This window comes from Zonotrichia albicollis, chromosome 4 (genome assembly GCF_047830755.1).
Source record: "Zonotrichia albicollis isolate bZonAlb1 chromosome 4, bZonAlb1.hap1, whole genome shotgun sequence".
Lineage (NCBI taxonomy): Eukaryota > Metazoa > Chordata > Aves > Passeriformes > Passerellidae > Zonotrichia > Zonotrichia albicollis.
Window position 1 is genome coordinate 53983136 of NC_133822.1, and position 13228 is coordinate 53996363.

Here is a 13228-nt window from a genome sequence, read left to right on the forward strand (position 1 = left end):
ATTACCTATTGGTCTTGTCTTTACCAGAAGTGCTAGCTCATTTTAGCTGATAACTTTATTACATCATCACCTTGTACATCTTCTTAAGAGAAGTTAACATACTTGAATTAATTGTCTTTTCTTTTTATTTGCTAATCTTCTCTCTTTTTTTTTCTTGTTTCAGGCTTATCTTTTTTTGGCACTGGGGGTATTGTTTTCCCTGGTGAGCATTCCCTTGGTCATCTATGACTGGGTACAATCAGGAGGCAGTGCCGAAGGCCACTGAAGTTCACCTTCTTCCCAAAAGAAGATACCCCTGTTTGCTACACACCAAAATCGCAACCATCCGTTCTGTTGTCTATTCCACCTTTTGTGAGTTTACTCAAATCAAATCCAAATAATGATTATCCAGTACTGAAAATACTGTCATGGGAGTATTTTCTTGCAGAAAACAGACCCATTCTTCCAGCAGGCGTGTCACTCTCTGATCAGCAAAAAGTCTGTGTTAATTGTCCATGATATTATATAGAGCATCACTTACAGAAATTCGTCACAATTAGTTTTCCCTCTTCCACTCATGAATTGCATTGTTCCATTTTTTTCCTTAGCCCTCCAGCCACAAGCTCTGCTCCTTTAGGGCAGCAGCGCCTGTTGCTATCAATTCCAACTGGAGTGTTGTCCGTTCACATCCTTCCCCCCTCTTTTAGCCAAAACTCTTCTCTCTAATTGTATGTATCTGGTTTGTTGGTTTGTTTGTTTGTTCTGTTGCTGTTCCAGGCACCATTTGCCTCACTGGGTTAAGTGTAGCATTCTGGATACAGGCATGAAAAGCACCACGAGAGCGTAGCGAGTGCTGTGTAAGCGTAGGTCCTAAATCCGGTGCTTCTCTGATGTTTTGGGGGCAAACCAGGCCCGGGGCTTGGTCCATTCATGGCTCTGGGGAACAGACTGGGTGTGTCTGTGTGTGTGTGTCTTTGTGGTGCAGAGCAGGGAGCAGAAGAAGGACAGCCACCACCACCAGCCGCAATTCCTCTGGCACACTGGAGCTGGAGGTTGACCAGAACTTGTCCCCAAACTATGAGTACTTGAGTCTGAAGAGAAGCAGACATTTGGAGATTTCCATAAGAAGTCTGCATTTTCTTCAGCATTAAATTATTTAGTAATGCCCCATTGGTCTCAGAAAAAATATACCAAGCTCCAGTTTTATCAAAACCTACGCATTTCATCATACCTCATGCCTTTTCCATACCTTGTAGGGACTGGCTCCTCTCGTATGTCTTACCCTCCTCCCACTAAAGTCAGTAGGGTCTTTGACAGCAGTGGGAGCAGGATTTGATTCACACTACTAGATTTCTAATGGAAATTGAAATCTGCAACATTTCTTTAACTGAACAGAAATACTTTTTATATTTAAAAGATTTCATTTACATTTTTCATTAGTTCTGCATACCAATTAGAAGATATTCTATTAGCAGAAACACTGTAACTTGGAACAGTTGCCCACAGAATAAGCATTTGCCTAATGCCTTATAGCTGGTGTAGAGAACCACATGTAGAGATTCAAAAGCTAAGCAGATCACTCACGGTCCTGAGCAGGCATCTTCTATTAGTACACTGCCAGCAGCATAAACGTGTTCACCTTATGTCATTCACCATGTGAGCTAAGGAGTGTCTCAGAATATGAACATGGCTCCCACATTCATATTCTGGAGGGAGCTGGAGGGAGCCCCACTTCATGCCCAAGGGCTGTGATGCCCTTGGTATGCTCAGACTATACCTGTCAGTATGCAGCGACCCTCTTGTTCTCAGTAGCTGCTTCATTGAACAGCTCCCTTTGTAACTGTGGAAACAGACCATCATCAGCTGTGAAGAACCTGCCATTGCAACTTACTCTTTTTTAAGGTTAGGGATAGAGTATTTGGGATCTAGGGATTTCTGTGAGCTACTGAATTGCCCCATTTGCCATTACCTTGTAATGTAACACCTTACCATCACTTCAAGTCACTGAGAGTTGAGATCACAGAACACATCTCAGGACCCTGAAAGTTGGTTTCTAAAGATAACATCCAGAGAGGTTAGTTTGGGGCCTTCTTAGAAATTTGGGCATTGAGTTGCAGATCATTCATGCTGCAAAAACTAAACCTACTAAACTCAGACTGCCAGATCTATACCTTAGCACAGGCAGTGAGGTGCTTGCCTTTGATGCTACTTCACTGTGATCCAGAAATAAGGCAGAGTGGATTCCACAAGCTTCCAAACTACTTGGAGTGGCCCAGCAGCAAGAACAAAACTGGAAACCTCTCAGCAAGGTCTCTGGTGCATCATCCTTTCTCCCAAGCACCCCCTAGCTCAGCCTTTGACATACAAACAGCTGAGCTACCCGGAGCCCATTCACTAAGATCCCTTGTACTTTCCTGTGGGTGGTCTCAGACCCTTATCTGTGATGTTGCAGGTCACTGGTTCTTTCTGTACTCCTTATGGGACTGATCCCTGCCCTTATTCACAGAGAAGCCCATACTATAGCCTACAAGACCAGGTGTTAGGCTGGGGAGCTCTAGGGAGAAGAGCCTGTGCTTTGTTCCAATCTCTTTGTGCCTCATCCCAGGCATATTCTCAGCTTGGGATGTAAATTTATGGTTTTCCTTTTGCAGGCACCAAACCCTCAGTGGTCACTGCAGCAGAAGCCCAGCATCTCATTCTCTGACTCAGCTTGCTGAGATTGCATTTCAGGTTTTGAGGTGCCTTATAATCTCTCTGGATCTTATCCTAAAAACCTAACCCAGACCTAAGAATGCTGTGCAGTGTTATCCTTAAGATGCTATCAGGCTCTTCTGCTTTCGTCTCCCCTTGTCTTTCTTCTGCTACTGATTAATGAGCAGCACAGTGCTGTGCACTGGGGGGTTGTGAGAGACAAGACCTTGGGAAAGATTTTCAAGTATCCAGGCATGAGCTAGAGGTCTGATCTGCAGCACAGGATTCCAGCAAGATCCCATATGTGACATCTCCCTCCTCCTCCCCCCCACCCCCCCCAATAGTCTGTAGTCTGCTGTTTGAAATACGAACCATTGAGTTTTGGCACCCAACTTCCTTCGACTTGAAGGGCTGTTGGGTCAGTGATTGTTCATCTTCCTAAATCTCCTCCATCACCATTCCTCTCTCTCCTCTTTGCTATTCTGCCTTCTCCTTTTCCCCAGTTTATTTGTATACTGGAGTTTTACTGAATAAATAGGGATAATGAGCTGAGTGTGCATAGAAATGAAATTACCCGAGGTACTGAACCACCAAAGCATGTCTTATATACTGAAAAATAGATACCCAAAATATTAAGTCTTTAAACAGACTTTGTTTCTGGGTCTCGTTAAAAAAAAAAAAAAAAAAAAAGGAATTTTGCTTAGACTGATTTACTGGCATCATATTTATAGATATTTATGGAAAGGAATCATGTGTTTTTGATGTCTGTGGTAATGAACGTGAAATAACGTGCTTTTTGTTTTCTCATCAGGTTTATACATTCTTAACAGAATGCAATAGACCCTGCTGTAACTGTCAACATCAGTGATGGATGACAATATTTGTATGAGGTTATCTGTAAAATGTACTGCTGTTATTCAGTTCATTTGGAATAGTGAACCTGTAGCCGCGATTGTACGAGTCCCACATTTTAGCTAGGATTTTAAGAGCACAGTGAAATGCTGTAGGAGTTTCTCTGTTGTAAAATTAATAGGATCCAGAGTACCATATCTACTTAGTAGGTGATAGCATGCTTTCTTTTCATAGAGAGTTTATCACTATTGTGAGCACTGCAAATGTCATAGACTGTATGCAAAATTGCTCCTAATAACTGCAACAAAAATCTTTAAAATTCTTATTTGTGTAGTAGCAACAATCGAGTGGTAAGGGACAAGGAAGGACTAATTAGAAGCAGGGATTACTAATAAGATTGTAAGAGTTAATCCTACACTTAAAAGACAGCCTTGCTGCCTCTCCTAGTCCACAGCACATTGCAAAGAAAATAGTTATGGGCTTACAGCAGCCGTAATACAGCTGCCCTTCTCTGTCCAATGGCAAACATGCCTAGGTAGTAAAACACAGTAAATTGTTATTTGGGAGCAGTGTCTCGGGGCAGTGACCTCTCTGGGTGATGCGTGCTCCTGGCCAGAGGGCCAGTGCCAAATCTGTGCACCAGCACAGACCTTCTGTAGAGCTGGCACAGACCAAGGGGTGCCTGGCACATGTGCAAGCCTAGGGCACAAGAGCTGGTGTCATCCTGCGAGGTCAGGGATGAGAATGTTCATCTACCCTGAGGGCTGCTCTTCTGAGACACATATGAACCCCAAGCCTGTGCTCCACCTGAAATAGGTCACACATGCAAGTGTGGGTTGGATGGTGTGTGGGTTTTGTCTGTACATCTGCCTTACAATGCATAAGCGCAACACAGCTCTCTGATATGGAGTATTAAACAGTAACAATTAATGGTATGTCTAGTTTATCTATAAATTTATACATTTCTTTGCTTGAACCTTACATTAAGGCTAAAGAGCACCTTGGTCAAAACAAAACTTTCATGTGGTGGTGTCCCACCTCCAGTCCTACTGCCCCACCCCAGTGCCTGTAGGAGAAAGGCACCACAGAATGTACTCAGCTCCATCAGCAGCTCCATGAGATGGCTTTATCAGCTGGCGCCACGGTGCTTTCATAAACAAATCCCCAGAGCCCTTGGCGTCAGAAAATCCTTATTTCCTGTAACGTACAGCAAAGAATGTTTTATTTGTATCTAATGTAAGGATTTCTGTAATGAACTGTGAAAAACAAAAAAAAAGAAAATGAATTAATAAAAGGTACTGGGCTGGAAAGTCTAGATTTCACAAATTGTACACATACCTATGTTTCTGAAGACAAATCTATGCAGTTGTGTTGTAGGAAATTTCATTTTTATGTACATATATATTGTAAATAAATAGGATGCTGTATATTTTTGCAGTTGGTTATCCCCTATGAATGGAAGTGTTAAGATAGGCTCTGCATATTAAGAATAATTTTAATAGAAATACAAATACTTTAGCTTCTTAGCAAAATGTATATCCTTTTCTTTCTCCCAAGAGTTCACAAGTTAAACTCTAAACTTGAAATTATAATTACATCCCTAAAGTAAAAAGAGAAATAAAAGGTCCAGTTAAATTGCCAGGATTAATTTCAGTGCATGACTCCCTGTTTTCTCAACAGCAAGTCTACCAGTCTTCCTGTTGGGTAAAATATCTCCCTTGTTAAAGGGCCCTTTTGGTACCCAAATCCCTCTTACCTTCTCAGCTGGGATCAGTTGGGAGTAAGGTGCTGAGAAGGGTTTATGGAAGAAACCATGGCAAACTGCAGCCAGCAGTTTGACCTAGCATTATGCTGTGTTGTATCCAGGCGTGTATTTACCCAACTAGTACAAACAGAAGTCAGGGCAGAGCTTCTGCATTTCCATTTTCAGTCACCAGAAATGCCAGTAGTTCAGAAAAAAAGTATGGCAAGCCAGGGTTCAGCAGCAACCAGAGCAATTGGTGCCATTTCCAGCCCCCTCCCTTCCTGCAGAGTCCTGTGGCTGGTCTGCCTCACGCTCTGCTGCTCTCATGCGACCAAAATGCTGGCACCTGAGGCTGCCAAGAGCTTCCCTGGCCAGGGACTGCTCGCACATCCCACCCTGTGAACAGGCAGAGGTCATTGGATAGCTGTGTGCAGGGGTGAGGGCTGGGTATCTCCTGAGATACCCATCAGGCATCCATCAGAGGCCTTGCATAGACTTTCTTACTGGTAAAGCATGGAAATGTTTTTTCGGGACTGCTGAAAAATGGAGGTTAAGAAATGGATCTAAAAATAATTGTGGGTTTTTTCCAAGTTTACTTTATGGGCTTGGATGAAAATGAAACTTGAAATAACATTTGCTTTTATCATGAGCACAAATTTGAGGGGAAAACCCTATATACAGTCAGTTCTACAGAACTTTTCAAATTAATACCAGTGTATGTTTTGTTTTCAGTGTTATAGCCAACAAAATATAAACTGAAAAGGTATTTTTCCACTAGACTTGAACTTTTCATTGTTTATAGAAACCTGGTTTTAGTGTCCCAACATATGCTAAGGCTCACACAGATCCAGTATAAACAATGTTGTTTGAATGATGTATGCTTCATACAAGCTCATGTCTAATAGATTGTTGAAGTGAGTCATCGGTAATATTTTGCTCTTTTTAACACCTGTTAACTTTGTGCTGCTCATATCCAAATAAAAGACACAGTTTTTCAGTTTCTTTGTGTAAATAAAATGTATCAAGTTCTATGATCTCTCTGTTACCTCTTGGTTTTTAAACATTAAAATTGGGATCTTTATTCATGTTGGGATCATACTCATTCTTCCAAAGGGATGACGATGTATCATTTTAATGGCTTGAACAGCAAATGCTCTCTTACTCTTCATCCAAGTATTTTCACTGAATTTAGGGCATGCAGCTCTTGCAAAGCATTAAATTTGGTTCAGTATACACAGCAAAGCACCAACAAAAAGCTATGAAACTTAAGGTGAGGTTTCTGAAATAGTTTTAGCGGGACCTGAAACTTGGACAGATGGTTACTATAGCCTGCAGTTGCTGAAGATGACAGCATTCCTCAAGGCCAGCACTTGTTTCTGCCAGGTTCTAGAAGACTGTCTGAATGCTTGCCAGTCTGTTTCAAGGTCAAATCAGGTAATTTAACTTAAAGGGCTGCTGTTAAGTTGGGTTTAAGATGTCAAACTGGTGCCTGAAGTGACTGAACCCCGGCCAGACTTTTGTCAGCTATGGAAGCAGAAGCCGTTAGCAGGTGTATGAGGAGGATACCCAAAGACAGTAATGTCTTAGGCAGCTGTTTCTGCCAAAGTACCTTTGTCAAAGCTTTAAAGGGCCTGGAAAGTGCTACCTTTTTTGCCTTTGACCACTAATTTTACTAGTGTTCAGATTATAGTGACCACGTACAAAACGGCTTCTTGGCTAGAGTCCAAACAACTGAAGAGCGTACCTGACTGCACGGGATGAGTACAGCTCCCCAGGCTCCTCTGCAGAAGTGATGAGACCATTTGTGTATCAGAGGATCCTTGGAAGCCATTGTCTGGTCCCCAGGCCCAGGGATGTATCCTAAAGCCATAAACCTGGGAGCACAGAGGAACAAGCTTCTGCACTGGACTGGTCTAATAGTCTCTTCTGTTTGGCATACATTTGCACATACTTCTCTACCCAGCCAAAATTAATCCTCTCATAGTTATATCTTAAGACATAGGAACATAATTTACGGAGCAAAGGAAAAAAAAGAGAAGCTATGGTTCTTTTTTCTCCTTGCTTGCAGAGACTGCCACAAATATCTGTTGCCTTCTGCAGTGCAGTCTGACAGCTTCACCTGAAGTTCACCTAAAACCACGCAGCCAAAGTTAAAAACACCAATCTCCTTTCCAGCCACATGCTTCTACTTTTGGCTTGAATCCCCAAAGTCAGCATCATCTCTTGAGTACATCTGACCAGTCCCTGTTTGTGAGTGGAAAAAAAAAAAAGAAGAATAATTCCTATTTCCTAGGGCAAGCAATGCTTTTATCTGAAGGAAGACATTCCTCCATATTGCTCAAGTGGGGTGTTGGTTTGACTTAAATTCATGTAAAATTGCATTTAGTCTTCAAGCTGAAGCCCAAATTCAAGCCACTGTTAAGATGTCTCATTCTCCTCTACACTAAGCACTGGGAGTAAGAACTCATGCCAACTTCAGAAAGTGTGGAGAAAGAGGAGATGGTAGGAACAGGCACAAATGATCAGTCCATTTCTAAGACTTTCTGACCACAAACTTCATATGGGTTTAGTTTCCTGTGAGGAAGCTTCCTTCCCTGTTCTCAGCCCCATGCAGGAGAGCAGCACCCTTTTTTTCGCAGTCAGTTGTGTTAAGGACCTCTGGCTGAAATACTGACTTCCTAACACAAATCCCAGTGTGGTTAGAAGTTTTCAGGAAACTCAGCATCTGTGTTTTGCAAATATTAAGTTCCATGAATTTCTCTTTCAGCTTATAGTTATGGAAAATGGGGACTCTTTAAGCTGTCAGTGTTATTAAATTTCATGGCACCAGCAAGGGATGGTGCTGCTGACATAGTGTGCCTCAACCTTGTCACGGCTTGCTGCCTGAAAAATGTGAGGTTATTGGTACTCTACTGTTGATCAGCTGAGGCTGAGACAATATGCCTGGAAAAGTAAACTGTGAAGGCTGAGATGGCACAGGCCAGCTCTGTCAGAGAGTCAATCTGCAGATAAAGCCACACTGGGAATTCCCTGAGCTATGGGCCCACAGAAGCTGCTGTCCTGGAAAAGTGCAGGAAAGTGTATCATCAACATGAGTCAGAATGCACCCCAGAGACAAGAACCATGTTCCTCCTTAAAAATGCCACCTGGCCTAAAATGTCAGGTCCTTTTCCCAGAGGTAACCAGATCCCCTTCGTCCTCCCTGACATATTTTCTTGGTTTAAGACAATTTAAAGAAGTGAACACTCTAAAAATGAGTTACCTCCCCTTAGTTCAAATCAATCTATTTCCACCAATAAAGAACTAATACCAGTAGATACAAGTGGAAAAATTGAGTTACTAACAAGTGAAACAGCCACAGGGGAACAAATAGCAGTGAATAATAACTAAATACAAAATTGCTAAATCACAAGCTCCACAGGAACAAAAAGACATTCAAATTGGCAGGGTACTGCCCCCTTCCAAGATAGCAGCCCCCACTGCCAACTGCAAATGGGGAGACAAAGGGAAATCAGTGTCAGACCCGACCCTTTGAAAGGGATTCATGCCCTTGACTGTACTGCAGTTGCACTTCTGGCTGTGCTGCTGGGCCATAAACAGACAGCAGTGATTTTTTGGACACAGACAGATATGGGATACAATAGCATTTTGGGTGCCCTAGGACACATGTACCCTTGGGAGAATGTTTGCCCATTGGGCAGCAAACCTGAAGCACTGTCCACTGGCTAGTTATGAAAAGCTGGTGAAATTTACCTAGCTTTGGGTGGAGATCATTCCCAAACCCTACTGTTTTCCCAGCAGTGCTCACTTTAAGCTTTGCAACAGCTGGACCATCCTTGTTGCTGCCCACTATAGACCTGCCCCACAGCCCAGGCAAACCTGCCAGCTCCCCTCACCTTGCTTAGGAGGGGTTTGCTTAACCGTTCCCCTTGCACATCACTGGATGGCAACAACCCTTGCACAGAGTTGTTTTACAGTGATTACAGGGGTAAAACCAAGTATCAGACATGGGAGCATCTGCAGCTGCCATTTCTCCTCTTCAGGCTCCTGTCATGAGCTCATCCTGGTAAGCAGCTGATGGGGATGAGAGAGGAGGGTCTGGTGCTCAGATGTCTCCCTGGCCACCAGCTCCAGCCCATCAGAGCTGGATGTGCCATCTGTTACAGAGATGGGAGCACCACTGCAGGAGTCAAGTGCATTGAGGATAAAAAACCTGTTGTTCTACCCCAGGTAATTATAAGGGAACATAGCACAGTCAGGCGTCAAGGTATTGGAAAGTGTTAGGATAACAAAGAAACTCACGAAGAGGGTGGAGAAATTTTTATGATGTGGGATCAGATTAATGACCTGTACAATGGCTGCAGTAAAAACAGCAGCATACAGATGCTACAACATTTGTAGAACACATTTCTTCAAACCATAACCAAAGGCTGTAATTTACTAGGATGTTTAAAAAAAAAAAAAAAGAAAGAAAAGAAAAAAAAAGAAAATTATATGTTCACTGACACAGCCAGTTCTTGCTGTCTCTGAAGTCTTCTCAGGCTTAGTGCAGGCAGCAGCAGTTCCCTGTAGTACTTCTTACATAATAGCTGGATTTCCTATTAATTTTCAGAAACCGTTTGTAGATAATCAGAGAAGTACCAGATGCTGGAGAAACAACTTCCCTGACATAACAAGGAATTATATATCTCTTGCAATTAGATCATCACAAAATGAAAGGAAAGCAGGCATCAGTCTGCTATTCCTGCATCCAGTGGCACTTAAACAATGAGCACAGTTTCTGTTACTATTGCTGGCAGCCCTCCAGCAGCACTTTGAAAAGGCAGCGTGGCCTCCCTGTAAACTGATAAACAATCTTGTAAAGCAACAGGCACAGGAACATTCAAGTCTTTGTTGAATTTTTACTTGAGTAGAGAACTAATTGTCATCTTTCTGTGCTGAACAAGCAGGGTCAACTTCTCCCTGTCCAGAGGCAGATTATTTTAACCAGAATCCACAATCCCTGTAGTTAATGGAATAAACACTAGGAATGCAGGTACTAGGAGATGCAGAAATTATTTTCTCAAAGAGCTCTGGTTGTGAACCAATTAAACTCAGTTGACAAAAAAAGACAAAATAAATGAGTCCTAGCTGTGTTGATGGCTTCAAAACATATTCCTTATTACTACAAAAGCAGACATGTCATCCTCACACGGGATGCTGATGTTCTAAAGTAACATGTGATTGATTCCAGCTGTACCATTCAGACCAGTCACCCAGAGAGGGAATGATATTCTCACCCCTTCTCTGGGCCAAAGAATAAAAACCAGCCTGAAATCTTTTGTACAAAGCTGCCAGTGCCCACCAAGATGCAGAGTGCTCTCTAAGGAGTAGGAAATGTGCTCAGATAAATGCATGCCATCTAATTATTGTCCTTCATGTAGTGTTTTGGCATGTCCCTGCCTGCTCCAAATCACACCAAGGCAAATTCAGCTCTTGGTAGGACTCATGCTCTGGACAACTGGGAGGAGAAAGCTTGTCCCTGTGGATGACCAGGGTATGAGTTTAGATAGACCATGATGAGTAGGTGTACCAGAGCAGATGTGCTCTGTGCAGTCTGCAAACCCCACACAGGCAGATAAAGCACAGAGCAAGTCAGGCTTCACCTCAGCACTTCAGGCAAGCACATCACCAACACCTTAACCTCTCTGGGGACAATTTCACTATCCTAAAAGAGAGCACAGTAATAAATCAGTTCATTCAAGCAAGAACATTTCTATATTTACATTATAACCCTCTGTCAAGCACAAGAGACCACTAGTTCTGTTTACTGCAGAAATAAGTAATACTTCCTCTCAGACAACTGAATATCACTCAGAGGTCTCAAAACAGTTGTCTAAAATTGGAAAGCATCTTTTTTGGGGTATTTTTTATTTTACTTACATCTGGCAAACAGTCCAGATACCAATAAACAAAATAGGTCAAAACTAGTAGCTAGAAAAGAAGTCTTGCAACACACTCTTTACCTACCCACTTACCCTTGAGGAAACAATGTGGTTAGCACAGTTGAGACAGGAAAACAACACCCACAAAGAGCAGGATTCATCGAAGCCAGCTCTGAGAGGTACTTTTCATAATGGGACATGGAAGAGGGCATTTATGGATGAGGGCATTTACCTGCAAGAATAGGCAGTGTTTCCAACCTGCCTGTCCACTGTCCAAGAACAGGCAGTGTTTCCAACTTGCCTTTATAGGTGCTGCATCACTGGCCTCCAGCAAGGGCAGCATTGTCCCAACACACAGCTGGTAACACCTCTGCAAGTTGGCAAGTACCAACTTCGGGATGTTCCATGGCTCAAAGCCACAAAAGAGATTTCATGTATCCTTCCTATAGATCATCTCAGCAAATTTTCAATCCCAGAGGCCTTCGAGGAAGATATGGATGAGTCCAAGACAGAAAGCCCACAGCCTAGTTACAAGAGGCCAGATGAGCTATATAGCACCCATATACAAATGCTGTGTATTTTTTAAAGAATTAATTAATGCCTCACAAGAATTTCAAATGCCAAGTTTTATGAGCAAAGAAATCCAGCCACAAACATCTTGCTTTGGTACAGAGCTTATTTCACTAAAGGATACTAGCAAGCACTACTAAGTGGTAGGCGCGCCAGACTATTTTGCTAATTAGATAGACAGAGCTATTTCCAGGCACTATTTCCACAGACTTTCCAAGGTTCACACCCTGCTGTGAAATGGTTGAGGTAGTCTGTGATCAATGGAATCAGCTTTAAATTTATATAACCTGATAAAATATCTTAGACTTCTGAAGAATTGCCTTAATGGATTCCTACTAAGTTATATATTAATTGCTTGGAGGAGTTGGAGTGGATAGGAGAAATGCTATATAAGCTTCAAGCCTTTGTATCTTTTAGTGCTGATAAAGGATTTATATTTTATTTGTTTCAACCTTGGTAAGAAATGAAGAATTATCTAAACTGACTCAGTAAACAATGCAGAGGATCAACAAAACCCCAGGAAAACAGACAGTACTACTGAGGAAAATATCTTTAGATGAAAATTCACTGGAGTTGCATAAACTCCAGGTCTCTTAGGAAAATATTACTTCAAATCTCTACTGAGAATAAAAAAAAAATTAAAGGTAAGTGCAAGGGTGGTAATAAAACTCAATGAAACACCATTTAATGCACAAGGCCCAAGCTGTGAGGAGGTAGTCAACATGGCTAGTGATGGCCGCTGAGAACTGCACAACTTGCACCAAAATCCTCTCTGTTCTTGTGGCAAACAGTATTTTGCATACACACGTATTTATAAGTCTGTCCTTAGTTATTGAAGTTATTTTTCCTCATCTCCACAGTCAGCAGAGCAAAACTGCCTATAGGATTTGTCATTGCAGGCTACGCATGAAGACTAATCCTTCACACAAATTTGTCATTCATATCCAAGTCAGGAGGCAAATCAGCACAGACACGAGCAGTTTAGCATTTCACCACTTTGCAGCAATACTGCATGCTACAGAAAATACATCTATCTGTTCTCAGCTCCAGGGAAACTGGGTCATCAAAAGTATTTCCTCCTGCACCATTGTTTTACATCTGAACACACAGAAACTGAAGTGCATGTGTAAACTCTGATGTTCAAGCTTCTGATGACCCATGAAACAAATCTATCTCACCCAACCAAGTTAATGGAAGGGCAAACACAAGCTCCACTGGAAATAATTTTTCAAACCATTAGGGCTGGGATAAGACAGTCACATGTTTTGCTTCAACAGCTGGAAAAAAAATAGCCATACCACTGCACTAATATGTGCATGTCATTTAGCAGCCCAGTTGACATTGCTTGTGACAGCCTTAACTTCTCTGCCAGACACTGTATGCCTACTGCTTTTTCTGCATCAAGTCAGAAGATAGTGCTTTTAGAAGGACTATGTTTTTTAGAAGGACTGACTTACAGCCAAAGAAG

At 42.2% G+C, this 13228-nt stretch overlaps 1 protein-coding gene across 2 annotated transcripts in view; it reads left to right on the forward strand.

Moving 5' to 3' along the window:
* Positions 1-6297, forward strand: part of SLC38A1 (solute carrier family 38 member 1) — a 42540-nt gene extending 36243 nt beyond the window's left edge. The window contains exons 16-17 of one of the 2 annotated variants that reach the window (XR_270505.4): positions 164-351; positions 3482-6297. Coding sequence is in view for 1 of the 2 variants with exons in the window: in XM_005480539.4 (XP_005480596.1) it covers positions 164-265 (102 nt within the window). In the remaining variant the exon portion in view is untranslated. Of the gene's footprint in view, positions 1-163 lie in introns of both variants that reach the window. The other variant, XM_005480539.4, reaches the window with a different exon arrangement.
* Positions 6298-13228: the final 6931 nt, after the last annotated feature.